The 22,225-nt window shown below is 42.8% G+C and overlaps 1 protein-coding gene across 7 annotated transcripts in view; it reads left to right on the top strand.

The window, feature by feature from the left end:
- syt1a (synaptotagmin Ia) overlaps positions 1–22,225 on the top strand; it is a 296,089-nt gene that overhangs the window by 258,206 nt on the left and 15,658 nt on the right. For all 7 annotated transcript variants that reach the window (XM_054739791.2, XM_015961176.3, XM_070547869.1 and 4 more), the window contains 2 exons: positions 24–191; positions 4,628–4,745. In XM_054739791.2, the coding sequence (XP_054595766.1) occupies positions 24–191; positions 4,628–4,745 (286 nt within the window). The remainder of the gene's footprint in view (positions 1–23; positions 192–4,627; positions 4,746–22,225) is intronic.

Below are 22,225 nucleotides of genomic sequence, written 5' to 3'. Positions count from 1 at the left end.
AAACTACACTGTTTCCTTCTCAGGTGCCCTACGTAGAGCTTGGGGGGAAGACTCTCGTCATGACGGTGTACGACTTTGACCGTTTCTCCAAACACGACGCCATTGGTGACATCAAGGTGCCCATGAACAAGGTGGACTTCAGCCACATAACAGAGGAGTGGAGGGATCTACAGAGTGCCGAGAAGGAGGAGGTAAGACTCTTTGTTCCCTTCAGGAAAACATACGTGCTGCAACCTAGATTCCATTATTCAGTCACTCATGCTAACGCTCAGGTCTGATCTTGTAGCTGTTTTACCGCATAAGTGATATTAGGGTCATTACTTTGCTGCAGCTTGTAGCGCAAACACAGCTGATGTAATCCTTCTCTCCTGGAAATGCCACCTAATCACATGTCCACACTTCCTGTTCAATTAATAGGAGTGTGAGTTTCCAGCCACCAGCTCAGGAGATTCAATTTTCATGGTAAATGTCATGGCGTATAGCACATGTTGCAACCTTATTTCAGCAATACGGTGAGTTAGTTTGAAGGTTAATTATAATGCTGCAGAATGGTTGGCGGTGTGTTTTTTAGCTTTTGGGCACAACGGCAATTATTTATAACGTGTAAAGACCTTTGAGCTTTGGTTTCTTCAGACAAAGAGGCAGACTTTGAGGATCCCTGAGCATGCTTTAGTGTTTTCATGTTTAATGAGGTCAGCACCTAAGTCCAGCGTTCTCACTCTGGCTGTGAGAAAGTGAATAACTTGAGTTGGAGTTACACTAAAACAGCATTTCTGGGTTGCTTAAGACACGTGGCGCTGTTGCAACCAAACTGTACTAAAGCTGCATTTCTTTTTAGCTATTTTTGTTATTTTGAGAGAGCATGTTCAAGACTCAAGAAGCCCAAATTCAATGAAACTGAGATGCCTCTCAGTTGTTTTAAGGCATTTTGGAGACCTTCTGGTGACGGCGGCTCTTGATTTGGCAAAATTGCAACAGGGTTCGTGCTGAGTAGCTATGCTTTCGTTCTTTTTTAAACACAGAAACAGTTTTGTTTACCTGTTTGTAGCTACGGTTTCGCCGACAGCTGCCGGCTTCTTCAGGCTGACGCTGATGGTGGCGCGTCACTTCCTTCTCCGTTTATCTGCGGGCAGCAGAGGACGTTGTCGCCCTCTACTGCCCGCTCTCCCCTCTCCGACGATGCAGTCCCATGCGTGGTCCAGCGTGTAAACTCCGTCGTCCCTGTTCATGGTCCCACATCCACGTCTCCTTATCTCTATTGCTTCCTTGATCCATCTTTTGTATTTTTGTTGTTCGGTGGTTATGATCCGTGTGCTGTCCCAGTCCATTATGTGGTTTTCTCTTAAGCAATGATCTGTTACGGCTGACTTTTTTATTGTACTTTCTGCTTCTTCTTTTGCTGCTCTTGTGTGTTTACGATTTGCCTCTTTCTCGCACTCCTTTCTGTGTTCTATTGTCCGTGTATTGAGTTGGCGTCCGGTTTCTCCTATGTATGTTTTATTGCATATTTTGCAAGAAGAAGCCGGCAGCTGTCGGCGAAACCGTAGCTACAAACAGGTAAACAAAACTGTTTCTGTGTTTAAAAAAGAACGAAAGCATGGATTTACAAAGACACAGCAAGAACACACCTAAGATGTTCAAAGAGAAATACGGACAACAAGGAACGAAGGACTTCCGCCGTTTGGAACGATTACACCAGAAACGCGCACGTCTAAGAAACCACCTTCGCTTCTGTTTAAGATGCCGGGACGAAAACATCCCACCCACAAGCCTACAGCTGAAAACATCGATCCGGACCCAGACAGCACAAAATATAATAGAAAGAGCACAGAGAGCACTGCTCAAGGAGAGGATAAGGAACGTCATAACCAAACAGAGGCGTGTGGAGGACGAACTGGAAAGAGGACACCTGGACTTGAAAAGGAATTACAAACTTGATAAACAAATGGAGGAACTAATTAAAGGACACATGATGGAAAAACAGGAACAAGAGTTCATAAAAGTGAAAGAAAGACACATAAAGAAGTTAAACAGACTCATAAACAAGAAAAAGAGGGGAGAAATACAAGGCAACTCCACACCAAACTCATGGGTATGTAACATTTCACAATACAAACTAACAGAAGCAGAAGAGAGCATATTAAAGAAAGGTTTACTTTGCAGTCACACCAAAAGAAATACCATATGATGAATTTATTGTAGCAACAGAACTAGCATGTCAACAGATCACAGATGAGGGAAAGAAAGCAGAACTCAGAAATAACGTAGTTGGGATATTAAAAAACAGCCAAATTCAACACAGCAATATTACAAAAGAAGAACAATCAGCCATGACAGCCTTATCCAAAAATGAACAGATAATTATTCTACCGGCAGATAAAGGAAGAACCACAGTAGTTATGGACAGAGAAAAATATAAACAACAGATGAAACAGATGCTAGAAGACAAAAATACATATGAAATACTTAAAAAAGATCCAACAGAAAACATTAAGAAAAACATGAAAAAATTACTGAAGCCACTGCACGAAAAAGGCAAAATAACAGAAAAAATGTACAAACACTGGATTCCCACAGCAAACATAACACCAAGAATATATGGAACACCAAAAATACATAAACAAAACACCCCACTTAGACCAATAGTTGACAGCATAGGTACACCAACATACAACATGGCAAAAGATATCAGCAGAATCATCAGCCCGTTATTAGGAAATACAGACCAACACTGCAAAAATAGCATAGAATTGGCAAAAGAACTAAAGGAAATTACAATAGAAGACAACGACATACTCATCTCACATGACGTCACATCTCTGTTCACAAAAACACCAACCCAAAAAACCATAGACATATTAGTTAACAGAATCAGACAAGACAAGACTTTACACAAATGACAAACCTCACAACAGATGACATAGCACAACTGATAGCACTGGTAGCTAACTCCACTTACTTCACATACGACAACACAATATACAAACAACTGGAAGGCTTCGCCATGGGTAACCCGTTATCAGCCACCCTGTGCGAGTTTTTCATGGAAGACCTGGAACAAAAAGCCATAGCCACCACCCCCCCAAACTGCAAAATAAAACTATGGAAACGCTACGTAGACGACATACTGGAAATCATACCAAAAGGTCAAACAGAAACACTAACACAACACTTAAACAATATTGACGACACGGGCAGCATAAAATTCACTTATGAGTTAGAAACAGAAGGCAGTATAGCATTTATGGACATGAAAATCACCAGGCAGACCGACGGGACCCTAAACATAAACACATACAGGAAACCAACACACACAGACCAATATTTATTATGGACATCAGAACACCCCACCATACACAAAATGTCAGTAATCAGAACATTATATCACCGAGCAAACATAGTAACAGAAGAGAGAGACCGTAAACAAGAGGACAAACACATACAACACGCTTTAAAGACCTGCAGATACCCGACATGGGCAATAAACAAAGGAAAACAACAAACAACAACAGAAAGCAAAGAACAACCCAAAAAAAGAACCAGAAACCCAGAAAGACAAGAACCAAAACCAGTGATAACCCTACCATACATCAGAGGCATAACGGAAAAAATAAGAGCAACAATGAAAAAACACAACATAAACACACCAACAAAGCCATACACAACAGTTAGAAACAGACTAGTACACCCAAAAGACAAAATATCAGCTGGACAAAAATGTGGAGTCATCTACGAAATCCCATGCAAAATATGCAATAAAACATACATAGGAGAAACCGGACGCCAACTCAATACACGGACAATAGAACACAGAAAGGAGTGCGAGAAAGAGGCAAATCGTAAACACACAAGAGCAGCAAAAGAAGAAGCAGAAAGTACAATAAAAAAGTCAGCCGTAACAGATCATTGCTTAAGAGAAAACCATATAATGGACTGGGACAACACACGGATCATAACCACCGAACAACAAAAATACAAAAGATGGATCAAGGAAGCAATAGAGATAAGGAGACGTGGATGTGGGACCATGAACAGGGACGACGGAGTTTACACGCTGGACCACGCATGGGACTGCATCGTCGGAGAGGGGAGAGCGGGCAGTAGAGGGCGACAACGTCCTCTGCTGCCCACAGATAAACGGAGAAGGAAGTGACGCGCCACCATCAGCGTCAGCCTGAAGAAGCCGGCAGCTGTCGGCGAAACCGTAGCTACAAAACAGGTAAACAAAACTGTTTCTGTGTTTAAAAAAGAACGAAAGCATGGATTTACAAAGACACAGCAAGAACACACCTAAGATGTGCTGAGTAGCTGTCCGATGCTGCCGTTTGGGTTAAACCTGACTCACCTGTGTCCAGGTCTTCTGCTCAGTTCTGGTGAAGATTAACCTTTTTATTTGAAAGAGGAAAAGAAAATCAACTCAGTGTTTTCTCCAAAAAGTGTTCAGCATAAATATATAGTAGATGAAAAAACCCGCGATACCAACCGTTCTCTGCTCCTGAAGAGCGGCAGCTCTGTGCTGAGTCATGTGATCGAATCCTCTGTAATCCTGTGAAATCACGCGTTTAGATTTTGTGCCTGTCGTTAAAAACTTTTCTCAACTTCCGCGATGTGTCTGCCTCCTCAACAGCAAGAGAAACTGGGCGATATCTGCTTCTCTCTGCGATACGTTCCCACTGCTGGCAAGCTGACCGTGGTCGTCCTCGAGGCCAAAAACCTGAAGAAAATGGACGTGGGTGGCTTGTCAGGTGAGTTGAAACGGTGTTGATGCGTACCCTCTGACTTTCCGTCTGACGGGTCTTTGTAATTACACACGAGCTGCAGCATTTTCTTTCCTCCTCCTACAATGGTGCTTTCAATGTGATTAATTGATAATTTCCTTCAAAATATGCATCATGTTGAGCAGAATTATGAGTAAAAGACACGTTTAGCTTGCAATGATTGCACTGAGAAAAGAGTGAGAAGTACCAGTCATAATATGTGACCAAGGAGAGCTTCTGTTACATGCTTTTGTCTTGGTGCTAAAAAATCCACTTTCACCAGAATAACAAGTTGAAAAATGAGCTTTTTACTAAAGTTTTGTTATAAATAGATGGATATTTTATTTACTATGAACACATTAAAATGTACGCATGTGGATTTGTCCAGAGGATCACAGTCTAGGGAGTAGGGATGGGTACCTTTGACATTTGAATGGATTCGGTACCAATTCCCGGTTCCTAGGAATCGATACCGGTAGTTAACGGTACCAATTTTCGATACTTTTGAGTGTTTAATATTTTAATTCTCTTTTATAATTAAATACATATTTTCTCAATATATAACCATATTTGATAAATATCACGATAAATAACATACAACTGTTTGTATTTTAACATCGTCCTTGTAGTTTTATAAGCTGATAATTAAACTGAAGCAAACATCTTTACTGTGAACTAAATTTACTATGTCTTCATTCCTTTTGCCGTCTTTTTTCATTTGATTTTTCCTACTGGGAAGTTAGAATTTCTGAGGAGAAAGCGAACGCACCATTAGCTGAGAACAATGGTGGCAATGGAAGCTAATTTATCAAGCTAACTTTATCTTAAACAGTTTATTTAGCTGCTGGAGCAGATTAAAACGATGATGCCTCACACTTAGATCGTTGTCGCTGGTTTCATCTTCACCAAATCACCCGTCTCATTTAGTTAAGTGAAGCCAAACTTTAGAGCGCGTTCATGTTCTTCTAGTCGGAAATTCGGAGTTCCGAGGAGAAAGCGAACGCACCATTAGCCAAACGGAAGCTAACATGTCAAGCTAACGTTATCTTAAACATTTTATTTACCTACCGGAGCAGATTAAGATGAGTATGTCTCACTTAGATCTTTGTCGCTGGTTTCATCATCACCCAGTTACCCATCACATTTAGTGACGTGGACCCAAGCTTTAGCGTGCGTTCTTTCTACCATGCTGCTCTGTTTACAACTCGCTCGCAGCAACCGACGACATAACGCTCTTGCGCAGCTGTCTAGGCAAGTTCTCGTTATGAAGGACGGGTACCGAAACGAGGCACCGTTTCAAATGACGTTAATCGGTACTCGGTCGGTACTGTGGAATTCGGTCGGTACCTTAAAAAGTACCGAATTCGGTACCCATCGCTACTACGGAGACAGTTCAGCTTCACAGATCCTACAGACAGCTGTCTTTATGTCACCAGACTATTTATAAACACTGTTTGACACAACGTTGAATATGAGCTGCACAAGACCAGGTAGCTGCTAGTTGGTACCTGTTTTGATGTGGTTTGAGCGTGCAGAGCTGGGGCGAAAAGGCCACATTGGTCAGACTGGGTGTCACCGGTTAGTGAAGGGAAGTAGTCACTGGTTGAGTGGTTCACCTTGCAGCCCCCAGCCGTTTCTTCATCTTTTCAGAGTCTGACTAAAGAAACCGGGACTGAGCAGAATGTTCGACATCACCACCTTGTCCTCTACTGGTGCGTTGTTTTGTTTGCGTCACATCCAGACAGGGCTGGACTGGGACAAAAATTCAGCCCGGGCATTTTGACTGGAGACCGGCCCATCACCTGTTTTTTTTGGAAAAGACATTAAGCCTTACGCTGTTTCTGACACACACCAACGTACACTTTCTTATTGGTAGTATTTATGTATCAATCTAATAAACGTAAACCTACACCATCCTTCCTATCCTGGTATTCTAAAAAGTAGGGTTGGGGGTAACTGATTATTTTTAAAATGATTATTCTGACGATTATTTTATCGAATAGTCGACTATTCTAATGACTATTTAGATGATTAATCTAGCGATTACTTTTCTATTGCACAATTAATAAAAACCAAAAAATTCTCAAATAAATTCCTCCAAATAATTGATAAGTTGTTACTGTAAGAGAATAAACACTACAGGCCTTCCATTTTGTATAACACTGCTTTTATTGTGTTGCGGTTGTTTATGTTCTGGTGACGTGTAGAACTTGGGAGTGCAGGCTGCTGCCTGAGAGGTGGTTGGAGACGGAGTGTCTCCATGCTGCTTTGTTTTGTTCACTTATGTGCCTGAGGCAAGTGGTGTTACGACCCTTCCTGGGGAGTCACGTGTTTCTCCTATTTTAACTGTAAATCCTTCTAGCTGTTATATTTATAACAAGAAACAGATATTCGGACAGAATATTTTCACGTTTATTCGAATATGATTGTGGAACACACCCAGCATCATAATAAATGAAGTAATGTTTATGCCAATTTAAGCCTTTATGGGTGACCAGGACTCTGTGTTTATGAATGTGGAAGACACCCAGCATCCTGTGATGGCACTAATAACATCAAGAGATAATAAATAAGGTAATATTTAGGTCAATTTAACCCTTTACACGTGACCAGGACACTGTAATCAATTTTTGGCAAGGGAAATGATCATTTGTTGCCATTTTGAGGTGTTTATGAATGTGAAAGACACCCAGCATCCTGTGATGGCACTAATAACATCAAGAGATAATAAATAAAGTAATATTTAGGTAAATGTAACCCTTTACAGGTGACCAGGACACTGTAATCAATTTTTGGCAAGGGAAATGATCATTTGTTGCCATTTTTGAGGTGTTTATGAATGTGAAAGACACCCAGCATCCTGTGATGGCACTAATAACATCAAGAGATAATAAAGTAATATTTAGGTAAATGTAACCCTTTACAGGTGACCAGGACACTGTAATCAATTTTTGGCAAGGGAAATTATCTTCTTTTTTTTTTTTTTTTTTTTTTTTTTTTTGCCATTTTTGGGGTGTTTATGATGACACAGTAGGCAGTATGAGTACAGTAACGTCAACAGATAATACATAAAACCCTTATTTGGTCAGTTTTAGCCTCCATGAAAATCTTAGCAATTCAATCACTTTTTGGCAAGTAAAATGCCATTTTATTTGTCTACAATTAAATCATCAATAAAGAATTTAAAGATATTTTGAGGCATTTCTTATAGGTAAATGGGAGGGTGTAGTCTATTTGGCAAGTGACAATCTTAATTTTATATGCTGAAGTGCTTTTATCTTGTTACTTTTAAATTGAGCAACGTAATGAATAGCAACCTACACAGTGTCATTAAAGCCAAAGCTTGATCATTTTAAATACTTTTTTCAAGTAAAAATGTGCCCCAAACTAGTTAACTGTGGCTCCATGTCAAGTGGACTAAAGAAAGGAAGGGGAAAAAATTAAATCGCTGGAGAATTGTTTATTTCCATTTATACAACGTTTACATTCAATACAGGGTACCATTTTACATTGTTTATTTTTTTAGTATCAAGGCTGTAACATAAAGAAAGCCAGTTCTTACCACAAAGTTTGTGGCACAAACCATCTTTCAATCGCAAATATTGCAAAAAGGATTAATATATCCTCATTGTGAACGTTTAAGACAAATAGCAACACTTAAAACAACTTCCGAACTGGAAAAACTAATGTGGCAAGGTGCAGAAACGAGTGCCCTGACGGGATTCGATCCCCAGACTCCCGGGTGAGAGTCATACGCTCTAACCAGTCAGCCAAAGGGACATCTCCTTGGACAAGTAGCCAGGGCGCACAATCTATCGGGACATTGTGGATGCTCACCACACTGCTACATCTTCCTCCCTCTTTCCACAAGCACGTCCTCGTGTTCCCGCGCAGGGTGCCACAAACACTGCCACACTAATATCCGCGATAAACATCTGTTTAAGTACCGGAAGAGGTTATCTTTGCTTTCTGAATGTCCATATTGCTAGATATGCTGAGTTTTAGGGCGAAATCCTGGGGAATTTTGTCTAGAAATGCAATTGCCTAACCGTGCGCGATCCCGCGGTGGCTAATCATTTTTTGGCAGCGAGTCAATTTATGGCACAACACCGGCTCGGGTTTCTCCTCCTCCTCCCTCTTTTCTTCTCTAACCTGTCGCTGGGCTGAGGCTCCATCACTTCCTAAATTGATTTTACTTGAACCTTCACTACCAAACAACTGTGAGATTTTAACACATGTGCCAGCATCAGCCTGAAGGGCCAGTTTCTTTTTTAGTCGAATTTTCTCCGCTTCTCCTTTCCGTTTTTTGTTCTCCATTTTGTTAAGCTCGTCTGTCTGTTTACTGAGATTCACAAACAACTGGCGGGTGCATCAGACCTCTGGCTATTGGTCCAGCCCAGAGTGTATTATTACCAATTGGCCAATCCACCAACTTTTACGAGGCGTCGCGTGGGCAAGTTGTCCGCAACAACTAGAGGCCAGGAGAAAAAAAAAAAAAAAAAACAGACACCGGCCCATAAAAGATGAAAGGGTCGGCCCAGCGGGCAGTTGCCCGCTATGCCCTATGGTCAGTCCAGCACTGCATCCAGAAGATAAATGGCCTGCACCTGTATCACAAGTCAGAGGACTCCAAAGCACCTTACTCTGCAGTCATCCTCCCATCAGGCCCTGGTGGTGATGATCTGCACTGTAGCCACAGCCCTCCTGGGGCACACCGACAGAGGCGAGGCTGCCAAGCACAGGTGCCACCGGGCCCTCCGACTCCCACCAGCAAGCAAGGAGGGTGAAGTGGAAAGCAGCTGGACTTAAACCAGCAACTCACTGGTTACAGGGTGAACTCCTAACCCCTGAGCCAATGCTGCATTCCTACAGGGAGACCAGCCTGTCAAACAAACTCCATTTGGACCCGGGTATAGGGTATCATTTTGTATATTAGATCACCTCGCGCTACTATTCGAACTTTCAGAGGCAACCCACACCCCCACCCACTGGAGACATTTCTCAGTTGTAACGAAAAACCGACCGAACCGTGACTTCTGAGCTACAGCTGAAATCGGGAGCATCTCAGACAGGACATCTTTGAGCCACATAAGATGGTGTCCTCATGTGCTGCAGATCTGTATCTATTTGCATTTGTCCAACATGTGTTTGCAAACACTGGGTACAAGTACAAAAGGGTTCATCCAGATTTAAAACTTGGAGATCACAACATTTTCATTGGTCATTGGCCTCCTTGAGCCCGACTCAAGCTGATGAAAATGGTTGTTTTGTGTATTTTAGCTGTTTTACCTTGTTTCATTTCCATTAAAGCTGCAAAGGAAAATTGGCAAAACAAGCTAGCTTGTAACCACAAACACAGTGGGTCACATCTGCCGGAACCAGAAACACACATTGCCAAAGCAAACGAGTACTCAACACCAGTCGCTGTTTTCTTGGTCCAGACATCTTTTGTTGTTTCTTTTGGGACTCCGGTAGTTTGTCCTAAAGTAGAAGTGGTAGCAGCCGGCCGTTTCTCCTTCTCTGATATTGAGAGAACCTCTCACACCAGTGGTGCTCTGTTGTTAAATACGTGAGTGTGTGATGAGTGGAGGACCCAGGGAGGTGCAGCGGTTCAGCAGAACCAACAACCAGATGGTCCGGTGGTGGCTTTCGGTCTGAGCCGTGGTATTGGTGTAGGTTTTTAGACGAATGCGAGAGAAACTCTTCACAAATTTTTCCCCTTTTCCTTAATCTTTACATTATATTTAAAGCCATACTTTGTTAGAATGATGCAAAGAGTCATGAAAACGTTTTAAACTAGCTTGTTTTCTAGATTTGCTATCGTAGCTTTAACCTGCAACAGGACATGTTAGCTAACAGTTTTAGGAGAGTTGCATCATTCTGTCACCAAATATGGCCGGTATCTAGCAGTTGATCTTTTAATTCCTCCTCTCCTTTTTAAAAAAGCTCAGACTCACAATAAGCTGCTTCTCCTTTGACTTTCCTACACCTCCCTCTCCTCTCGACTCTACAATTACCATACACCTGTGTCCACTCGCTGTCTGCTCGTTACAGTTTCACATTAAAGGCCCACGGCTCCCTTCCATCTATGAGACCAGTGCGAGAAGCCGTTTGGCTGCAAATAAAATAAAAATATACCCTCCCTTGCTGCCGTTTCACGATCCTGGCATCAGCTCTCACCTGTTCCCGTTTCCATCGTGAGGCTGTCAACATTTTAAGCTGTCAGCCACATCAGCAAGCAAATTCAAAACGTGTGAATTTAGTGGCTTTGAAGGCCAGATTCCTCTCGCAGCAGCAGTCTGTCACATTTGATTGTGTTTCGCCTCATCAGCGTGCAGCCGCATGGATAACGAGCTGAAAGAAAGATCACATCATGTTTCAGTAACTCTATAATACACTTTATTGTAAGTTGTACCGAGTTTTCTTTTATAGAAGAGTACTTAAATGTGCAGCAGATGGGCGAAATGCTGGGCAGGTCCGTAATAACAATAATTAGCCTCCATGCACAGCCAGAGCTTAAGAAGGAGGACGTGTAATTGATGGCCTGGGATCAGCCTTCTCCTATTTGTCATCCTGTTTACCGTGCCTAATTATGGCTCACAGAGGAAGATGTGGGAATTAGCATTAACCAATGTATAATCAGAAATAATTCTTTTGATTTGCTCCTCATGAGACAGCCCCCAAACCTTCCCTCGTGCTGTTTGGTCTCTTTTTTTAATAAATAAACCAAAGTTTTAGAAGCGGTATTTATAAGACAACGCCCCTGGATCGCTGCGTTTGAACTGTCGTGAGGCTGGAAGCACCATGTTCTTTAGCTGTCGTCTTAAAATAATCCCGGCCTCATTACAGACGAGTTACCCCTCTCTGCTTTTGCCAGCTACAGTTTATCGTTACAACACACAGGCACCACGTCAGCGTGGTGTAGGCAGTCGTGTCTGACTGATTAGATCAACTCAAGGGGGTCGTTTCTTTTCCTCGAACAGGTGAACAGGCGAGTCGTTAACCCTGAGTCAGAAGTTCATTCCACCTCCCACGTGCTCGTGCACTCGGAACGAGGAAAAAGATCTTATTTTCAGTACAAACATGCACCTTTTACAGTATTTCAGGCTAATTCTCTTTTATCTCAGACATTAAGCTCATCAGAGATGACTCAAAGGTCTGGTGAGCACTAAGGCCAACTGTCTGGGACTGACACAGAATGAGGGCATAAAGACTTAAAGAGGTAGAAAGTGTTTGTTCCACTCTCTTTGTGCCTCTGAAGGTGGTTGTGGGAGCTGCGAGGCAGTACATAACCACGTAATGGCCTACAGAACGGGAGGTTATCAAAGCACACAGGAGCTGTGTTGACGGTAATGAAGCTGCACTGCCCCGACCCGAGGCCATATCTCTGTACCAAACCTCTCAGCTGGAGGGTTTGCTTGTCTACTTCCTCTGGTTGGTCCCACAAGGAGGTTCTCTAGAAGTCACTGTAAGCCAGAGAGCATCATTAAATAGGATAAAAGGCTATTTAAAGGATCTTTAAACTTGCTTTAGATGTTTAATGATGACTTTCTTTCTTTTAGAAGTGAAACACAGCCCTGAGTATTTACCCTTGTGTCTCCTACTGTTAAGGAAAATTTGGTTTGAAACAGACCTGAAAGCTGATGAATGCAGAAATAATTACATTTCATGATTTTCAAATGTTTCTTGTGTTTTCTACTTTGCAAATTGAGCTAAAAGCTAATATTCATGCATTCATCATGGCATGAAAAATGTCTGATGTCCACTTGGGAAATGAGCTGCAGTCACTGCAATTCCCCTCCGAAGCAGTAGGTGTCAGTCTGGAGACAGAAGAAAGCAGGAATGGTAACAGAAGGAGAGTTTTATTCATGCTCAAATCTGATTATACTTTGCTAAAGGTTTTGGAGAGGGATATAACGTCAAAATGTTTTCTACAGTGTTTTCAGATTTTTTTGTCACATGTTTCTATAGTTACTGATGCTTGTATTGACTAATACAATACAGTTACAAAAAGAGTCACTATCTGAACACAGTTCCCAACTCCTGGTCCAAGACCTGACTGCTGGCACCCTGTAATTACATAATCTATGCTTGAAGTTATCAGATTTTACTGGTTTTGTATTAGCACCTGCTTCCTGGGGATTGGAGGGGCAGCAGTAGCTCAGGAGGTAGAGTGGTTGTCTAGTAATTGTCCGAAGAAGAAGAAGGAGAAGAAGAAGAAGGAGAAAAAGAAGAAGAGGAAGAAGACATTTCTATAGCGCCTCTCAAGATAAAAATCACGAGGCGCTTCACAAAAACAAAAAATGTAAAAATATAAAAAGCATTTAGAAAATGTTTAGAAATATATTTAAAATGAGCAAAAATAGGCAATTGGGATTTGAAAGAAAAAATGTTAAGAAAGAGAGAGAGTGAACAGGAAAGAGGGAAATCAGCGGATCCTGAGGAAGGTGGAATAGGTGGGGAGAGCAGAATAAAGAGAGAGTGGTGAAGAAGGTCATACAAAATCCAGCTTGAACAAGTGAGTCTTCAGCTGTTTTTTAAAGGAGACCCCTGAGTCCACTGATCTCAGGCTCAGGGGGAGAGAGTTCCAGAGTCTGGGGGCCACGGCAGCAAATGATCTGTCACCTTTGGTCTTTAGCCTGGTGCTGCACAACCAGTAGGCTTTGATCACTGGACCTCAGGGACCTGCTGGGGGTGTAGGGACTAAGAAGATCACCAATGTAAGATGGTGCTTGTCCATGTAAGGCCCTATAGACCAGAACCAGGATCTTGAAATGAACCCTGAAGTTGACTGGCAGCCAGTGAAGCTGGAGGAGAAGCGGGGTGATGTGGGTGTGTTTGGAGGACTTGGTCAGAAGCCGAGCACAGATGTTCTGAACCACCTGTAGACGGTTCTGGGAGGTTCTGCTCAGACACGTGAAAAGAGAGTTACAGTAGTCTAAGCGTGAGGAGATGAAGGTGTGGAGAACTTTCTCAAGTTCAGAGCAGGACAGAATGGGACTCAGCTTAGCAATGTTCCTGAGATGGAAGAAGGAAGAGCAAACAAGAGAACTGACATGAGAATCCAGGGTGAGAACTGGGTCAAAGGTCACGCCAAGATTCCCTGACCGAAGGTTTGGTGTGGGAAGCAAGCTGACCAAGAGAGTCTCTGACTTTGGGAACCAGCTTGTCTGGGGCACAGATGAGGATCTCAGTCTTATCTTCATTCAGCTGAAGAAAGTTCCCAGCCATCCAGGTTTTGATAGAGTCTAAGCAGGTGTGTAACAGCTGCAGCTTAGACATCTCATGGGGCTTAAAGGAGATGTACAGTTGGATGTCATCTGCATAAAAATGGTAGGAGATTCCTTTGAAGGAGCTCGGGATGTGCAGAAGAGGAAGCAGATAGAGGAGGAAGAGCAGAGTCCCCAGCACAGAACCTTGTGGGACACCATGGGTAAGAGAGGTGGTGGAGGACCTAAAACTTGGAGACGGCCACAGAAAAGGCGCGCTCAGAGAGATAAGAGGAGAACCACTCCAGAGCAGCTTTTCTATAATTTTTTTTTTCATTTTTGTTTTTAATTTTTACTTTCACCGTAATAAAAGCTAAACAAAATGAAAACAGCGAAGTGCCTTAATTAATACAGTTTCATTAACACGATTCTAGTTTTATTTTGTGATTTTACTTTTTTATTTTTTAAGATTTAGGCTGCAAATATAAATGGAAATCACTCAGAAATGATCACCTGTCACTGTCTAAACAGCATGAACATCACATTTACGCTGTGTCTCAATTCAGGGTCTGCATCCTTCGAATGACCCAGCCTACTCGGCCGACGTGGGCTGAGTCCTCCGTCGGCCGAGTAGACCGGACGTTAACGGCTGTGAATTTGGACAGGCCTAGCCTTCATGAATTCCTGCCACTCCCTCAGCGAACATTCCGTCGCCTAGCAACCGAGGAACCGCTGAGCAGAAGGGAGAAGGAACTTTAAACGATGGAGCTCAAAGTTTTATTTAGCTTTTTAATCATTTCCTTGACTGTTGGAGAGCTAATTCAGAGAAAATACTTTCGGCAAGCTGAGCCTGAGCAAAGATGTGATAATAGTTTTTAATACTTTCTAAGGGTCTTAATTTGACCAAAACCCATTTATCACCTTTTAAGACTTTTCAAGACCCAGCGGATACCAGAATAAGAATCAGAATGAATTTTATTGCCAGTGCTCCAGATAAGAGCATAGGAACTTGACTCCATAGTACAACCTGACCAAGGTTACACACACACATATAGACAGGACAGATACAGGCAGACCATGGGAGCAGATGTGGATGAATGAGGGAATACATGAGGAAAGTTCAGGGGAGGGAGAAAAAAGGCATTAACAGGGTTACACCAGCAGGTTGTAGCACTCTAATGCAAAAGAACACCCGACATGTAAGCACAAACGTCACAGTTCACAACATGAGACCCGGTAGGTAGGAGGGAGGGGCTGGGATCCTGGTTTCCTCAGCGGGGGCGGCCTGTGTGGCGCTCAACCAGCTGAATCCGCAGGTGGGAGGGAGGTCATGGGGAAGCACAGAGAGCAGAGAGTTCCTTCAACGTAATGACCTCGCTAGAGACCACAATCTGAAGGCGGGGGGGGGGGGTAGAGTTTCACAGCATTTGTCTGCATTCCTTCCATCGTGGGGGTTATTGCATGCAACTCCAAGGCTGCTTATGGCGTCAGATTCGATAACAGAACTTTGTTTGGGACAGGCAGGGATAATTTTTCCTCTCTGCCTTAAGTCTGGATTGATCATTCAAGTCCTCCAGTGAAGCCAATTCGGTGATTAAACATCTCCACACCATCCGGTGACCCTTTCCGAGATTATAGCAATCTCGTGTGCTAACACTGGTAACGCAGCTAAGACATTGTCCAGCTTGCGATTCACCTCGAGCAACGTCCCAGTCTGTGAGGTATCCACACGGACGGTGCCGTCCATGGTTGCGGGTTGCCCTCCAATCGCTCCCGTCATCCCAATTTTACGGAAAGCCAGATATCCTCCCACTCCAGTCAGAAGAAATCCAACGATCATCAGGCCAAATATCCACATATCTTCGACGTCCTCAATGGACAGCTGAGAGAGACAGATGATATTCACTTCTTCCAGGAAACGAACATATATCCCGCTGCGTGTGTCCCTTGAGGGCAAGCGCAAGCCCCCTCCTCCGTCCTCATTGTAGAAAAAATCTTATCAATCACGTTGAATGACCAATTAATTAAATCCATGCTGAAAAATACCCTGTAAGATTAAACAATTCACATTTGTGCAGCAGTAGCTCAACAGGTTGAGCGGGTTGTCCAGTAATCGGAAGGTTGCAGGTTCGATCCCGGCTCCGGACAGAGAACTCTGCTGTTGTGTCCTTGGGCAAGACACTTAACCCTCCTTGCCTGCTGCTGGTGGTCAGAGGGACCGGTGGCGCCTCTGCTCGGCAGCCTCGCCTCTGTCAGTGCGCCCCAGGGCAGCTGTTGCTACATTGTAGCTCATCCCCACCAGTGTGTGAATGTGTGTGTGAGTGGATGAATGATACACTGTAGTGTAAAGCGCTTTGGAGTCCTTACTCTTAGAGGTGCAATACAAGTGCGGGTCATTTATCATTTGTAAACAAAAATAAAATTCAAGTGTTTAATACAGAACTGATTTTATTTAGATATTTCTTTTATATGTACATGTTTAATCTTTCTTAACCATTTTTTCTAGCAAAGTAAAAAGCCTGTCAACGTTCTTCCTTCTCTCCTGGGCCCTCTGCTGCTCTGCCTCCCTCTGCAGCCTCATGTCCTCCCTGATCAGCTCCAGAAGCTGGTCATCGCTGTCACCTTCTCCTGGACGCCCATTTTCTCCAGAATAGTCTTAACAAACATGTAAGAAAAAAAACAGGAAGAGAAAAGAGGACAACGGGTTATTCCTTTCATGTTTTCACAGAAAAAAATAAACTCTGCTCCAGTAAACATGTGGTCCATCTCCGCCCTGAGCTTAATAAAGTCCGTGGTTTTCTCTTTTGTCCCTAAAATACAAACTTCTATTAAAATCAGGGGGAAAACGTAGCGGGAGAAGTACGACACCGAGCGGCCGAACATACGAGCCGAGACCGCAATACAAGCACCTTTACTGTAACATTTCTAACTAAAATAACGTTCATGTATCACAAAAAGCCCTTAACCTAACAGTTTTCAAGTTTATACTGACATTTATGTGCGCAATCCTCTCCGACAGCTCCCGCTTCACTGTCCGCCATTGTTTTTAAAAGTTCTGCCGTACGACCCGCAAGGCATTTTGGGAAATGTAAACCACTGAAGGATACACCGGACCCATCCTTCATGCAGGTGAAAAGAAGGTCGGATTCGTCCACTGCATTTGAAGGAGTCTTCAAATTGGGACAGGCCTAGTCGCGGCGCTGTGACGTAACCGGCCGACGAAGGATGCAGACCCTGAATTGAGACACAGCCTAGGTGAAAAGCGTTCTTCACGCTGCCCTTGCTGTCGTACTTGTTTTACTACTTAGGACAAATCCTAAATGCTGCACCTAGTAACCATAATGCTGTGCATTTGGGCAGATATACTACATTTGGTGTGAGAATTATCTCGTCGTCCAACGACAGCCAAACCCAAAGACTTCCAGGAAGCTGCCTGACTTCAGATGAGAGATTCAGTTTGTTTTTTGTGTGGATTGTGTGTGAATCACCTCTGAGCTGAGTGTGTAAAACTAAAGCGGCACGCACCCCCGGGTGCGCGTACCGTGGCAAATCCTCAATGATGGGAGGAAAGCTAAGATGACAGCCGGGTTATATTTAACCCTGCTGCATGGCTGTTCACTTGGCAGAAGTCTGCAAAAGCCTGCAGTGGCCACACTCCATGAAATATCTACAGTTTTAGAGGTTTTTTTTATCCAAGAGCAAAACTTGTATCAATTTTAAGCATCTCCACTCTCACGAGTCAGTTACTCACAGCTTTCCATCCTCAACCCGACATGGATTTGGTTCAGAGCTCATTGCTTATCCGGAACCGCGCGTCAAGCTTCCTGAGGGAAACATGGACCACTGATGGAGATCCCGTCATAAAACAGAAGCCAAGATCCAGGACGCAGATGAGTAACCCTCCAGAAAGCAGAGGCGAGCCTCTGTGCTGAACACAAATGTGAAGAGGCGCTCTGGCGTAACAAGAGCTGCCATTCTTCCATAAAATGGGAGAAATTACATCCGTCTGGGATGGGAGGGAAAAATGGGCCGGATATGAGGAACAACGTGCCTACCGGAGCTCAGTAATGCCAGACTCTCATCTGCTGGCGGGGGAGATAAGAGCAACTGGATGGCGTCGACGTGGCGTTGCAGGTGTTTCCGTATTTCAGCAAGAGGAGGGTTATCACATGTTGCCCCATTCAGCTGCTGAATTGTGTTTTTCAGGTGCGGTCGGTAACAAAAGATTCAACAGAAGCTTTGTTTACGTGAAATAAACAGATACCAGAACGGATCGTCAGTTTAAGCCAGAATCTGACTGTTGGTCTAGTTTTACTACAGGGAGTGCAGAATTATTAGGCAAATGAGTATTTTGTCCACATCATCCTCTTCATGCATGTTGTCTTACTCCAAGCTGTGTAGGCTCGAAAGTCTACTACCAATTAAGCATATTAGGTGATGTGCATCTCTGTAATGAGAAGGGGTGTGGTCTAATGACATCAACACCCTATATCAGGTGTGCATAATTATTAGGCAACTTTCTTTCCTTTGGCAAAAAGGGTCAAAAGAAGGACTTGACAGGCTCAGAAAGGTCAAAAATAGTGAGATATCTTGCAGAGGGATGCAGCAGTCTTAAAATTGCAAAGCTTCTGAAGCGTGATCATCGAACAATCAAGCGTTTCATTCAAAATAGTCAACAGGGTCACAAGAAGCGTGTGGACAAACCAAGGTGCAAAATAACTGCCCATGAACTGAGGAAAGTCAAGCGTGCAGCTGCCAAGATGCCACTTGCCACCAGTTTGGCCATATTTCAGAGCTGCAACATCACTGGAGTGCCCAAAAGCACAAGGTGTGCAATACTCAGAGACGTGGCCAAGGTAAGAAAGGCTGAAAGACGACCACCACTGAACAAGACACACGAGCTGAAACGTCAAGACTGGGCCAAGAAATATCTCAAGACTGATTTTTCTAAGGTTTTATGGACTGATGAAATGAGAGTGAGTCTTTATGGGCCAGATGGATGGGCCCGTGGCTGGATTGGTAAAGGGCAGAGAGCTCCAGTCCGACTCAGATGCCAGCAAGGTGGAGGTGGAGTACTGGTTTGGGCTGGTATCATCAAAGATGAGCTTGTGGGGCCTTTTCGGGTTGAGGATGGAGTCAAGCTCAACTCCCAGTCCTACTGCCAGTTTCTGGAAGACACCTTCTTCAAGCAGTGGTACAGGAAGAAGTCTGCATCCTTCAAGAAAAACATGATGTTCACGCAGGACGATGCTCCATCACACGCGTCCAAGTACTCCACAGCGTGGCTGGCAAGAAAGGGTATAAAAGAAGAAAAACTAATGACATGACCTCCTTGTTCACCTGATCTGAACCCCATTGAGAACCTGTGGTCCATCATCAAATGTGAGATTTACAAGGAGGGAAAACAGTACACCTCTCTGAACCGTGTCTGGGAGGCTGTGGTTGCTGCTGCACACAATGTTGATGGTGAACAGATCAGAACACTGACAGAATCCATGGATGGCAGGCTTTTGAGTGTCCTTGCAAAGAAAGGTGGCTATATTGGTCGCTGATTTGTTTTTGTATTGTTTTTGAATGCCAGAAATGTATATTTGGGAATGTGGAGATGTTCTATTGGTTTCACTGGTAAAAATAAATAATTAAAATGGGTATATATTTGTTTTTTTGTTAAGTTGCCTAATAATTATGCACAGTAATAGTCACCTGCACACACAGATATCCCCCTAAAATAGCTAAAACTAAAAACAAACTAAAAACTACTTCCAAAAACATTCAGCTTTGATATTAATGCGTTTTTGGGTTCATTGAGAACATGGTTGTTGTTCAATAATTAAATTATTCCTCAAAAATACAACTTGCCTAATAATTCTGCACTCCCTGTATTTCCATGTCCTTTTTTAGGGGATGTGGCTTTTTTGGCTCCTGCCACTTTAAGTTCCTCCACATTAAAAGCCTCTTATTGTTAAGAAGACAGAAGTAGTAATTATTTTTTTGCCGCCTTGACAGCTCTGTTTGTGCGAATCAGGCATATTTAATGACACATGAATCTTGTTTTAGCTACGACTCTTTTCTGGGTTTTGCTCTACATTTGATTGATAAGTCTGATGCCGTTTACGATCCTTTTGGCTTCTGAGCCTCAAAATAAGAGGTTTAAAACTCTGATGCTGCTTCAAATGAGCAACTTGTTTCAAAATCTACTGAACAGAAGAATAAGAGCGGCACAACGAGTGCCAGGTTTGGTCTCAGCTTTGAACTTTGGTATTGTTTCTGGCGATCGTCTGACATTTCTACTTCCTGCACTTGTTGCAGCAGCTACATGTAACTCGGCTCTCCTGTCAAACACGCTGGATTTGGACTCTGGGAACGACAAAAGCTGCTGTTTGAGCCCTTCCCATTGACGCTCCTCACCGATGCATCCATTTCCTGTGACTCGTCGTGCACACGGCCCCCCTTCTCTATTTTTCCTCTTCCCAGCGCTCCGGCTCCTCTCAGCAGGAGAGTAATGATGGACACCCTCTCCATTAGGAGCCTGTTATCTTTTCACTCTGTCATCTATTCATTTGGCTGCTTTTCTCCCTTCGACTCTGTTTACGATGCTTTCTCTCTACTTCCTTGTCAGCTGACCTGTTCAAGTCTGACAGTCTGCAGTCGGGTCCTCGTGCCGCTAAATTGGATGAAAGATTAAAGGAGCTAAGCTTGTCCAGTGTTTGCTAACAATCTTCTAATAAAAATCTGACTTTGTGCATATGGGATTTGTGGATTATTCCAGATCATCTGACTGAGCAGTGCTTCATCAGACAATTATGAGGGCTGAGTCTTCGTACTGATTCAGCTCTGGGTTCAGATGTGGGAGATGGAATATCATCAGTTTTAGTCCCATCAGCATCACTCAGATGATTGAAGTGGGTTTAGTCCGTTTTCATCTCTAAAGCTCGTAAAGAAAACATTAAAACTGCCTTTAAAAGTGAAACAAACTGCAAATCTAAGCATAAACATGTTTGTTTATGACAAAATGAGTGAGTTTATAATGACAGTGGCCCTGCAGGAATGCAGGAATCTTATTGGTCACATCTAAAATGGCCTCTTTTTCATTCTTCTGTCAAATGTAATGCTGTCCTATTGGAAGCATTGCATGGGAGTATGAATGTTTTTATTTTTGTCTCTTTTGGAAATGCGCCAGGGGCGTGTCCAGGAAGTGGCCTGGGGTAGCACATGCCACCCCTGATATCTGATTGGCCACTCCACTGAGTTCCATTTAAATTAACTTAACATTGTCAACCGAAGGCTTAGGGTTAAATAATTTGTCCCTCATCCAAAAACAAAAAAATAAATAAAAATAAAAAATACACCCACCTGGGCCACCCCATTTTAAAAGGCTTGGACACGCCACTGCTCACATCTCTTAATATCACAGCTCAGATTACATTTAGCTCATTTTTTTCTGTGATAAACATCGAAAAAAGCTGTTAAGGCACATATTTGTGTTTTTATGAGCTTGAAGTGAAATGGTTTCTATAGGTTGAGTCACTTGAAACGTGTTCACCGAACCTGATCAAAGCCTTCCATCCATCCCGCATGTATAGTGATAATTAGACTCGGAGCTGAGGACAAGGCTGTGCTTTCTGTTGGTGCTGATGGCAGCTTGTTCCATCTTTTGGGACTTTTCCTGTGTCTGAACAGAAAACTACCTCCTGATTCCTGCTTTGATTCTGACTGGATGAGTCAGATGGCTGAGTCTCACCCAGGAGGTGGGAAGGAAGTGGATTCATTCAAGAAAACCAAATAAGCGATTGACAGTCTGTTACCGTGGTAACGGCTGTCTTCTTTACATTCATCCCAGATTTTTCTTATTATACTTTTTGCACTTATTACATGTTTTATTAGCTATTTAATGTTTTTAAGGACTCTGAGTGGTGGTGGTGGGGCGACGGTGTTTGTATGTTTGTATTCAATCAGTTATTTTTTGTTGTTGTTATTTTCCATTATTTACAAAAAACATTTCTTTATGTTTTAATTCATGATTTTTAAAATGTCTTTATTGACGTCTTTTCTCCTTACATTTTATTACCAAGCACATTTATTTCTGTTTCAATCGTTTTTGCCTTTTATTGTAATTTTATAAAATAAATTACAACAAACAAAAATAGAAAGTGACCGAGAAATGCGTTTTTTACAGTACATTAAATTATTCAATCATTTCAATTGGAATAATTAAATAGTTATTTTGGCATTGACTCGTGTTTTAAAGCATTGATTATT

This window comes from Nothobranchius furzeri, chromosome 1 (assembly GCF_043380555.1).
Source record: "Nothobranchius furzeri strain GRZ-AD chromosome 1, NfurGRZ-RIMD1, whole genome shotgun sequence".
NCBI lineage: Eukaryota > Metazoa > Chordata > Actinopteri > Cyprinodontiformes > Nothobranchiidae > Nothobranchius > Nothobranchius furzeri.
The sequence above is the reverse complement of the archived record's forward strand: the minus strand, read 5'-3'. Positions and strand labels throughout refer to the sequence as shown.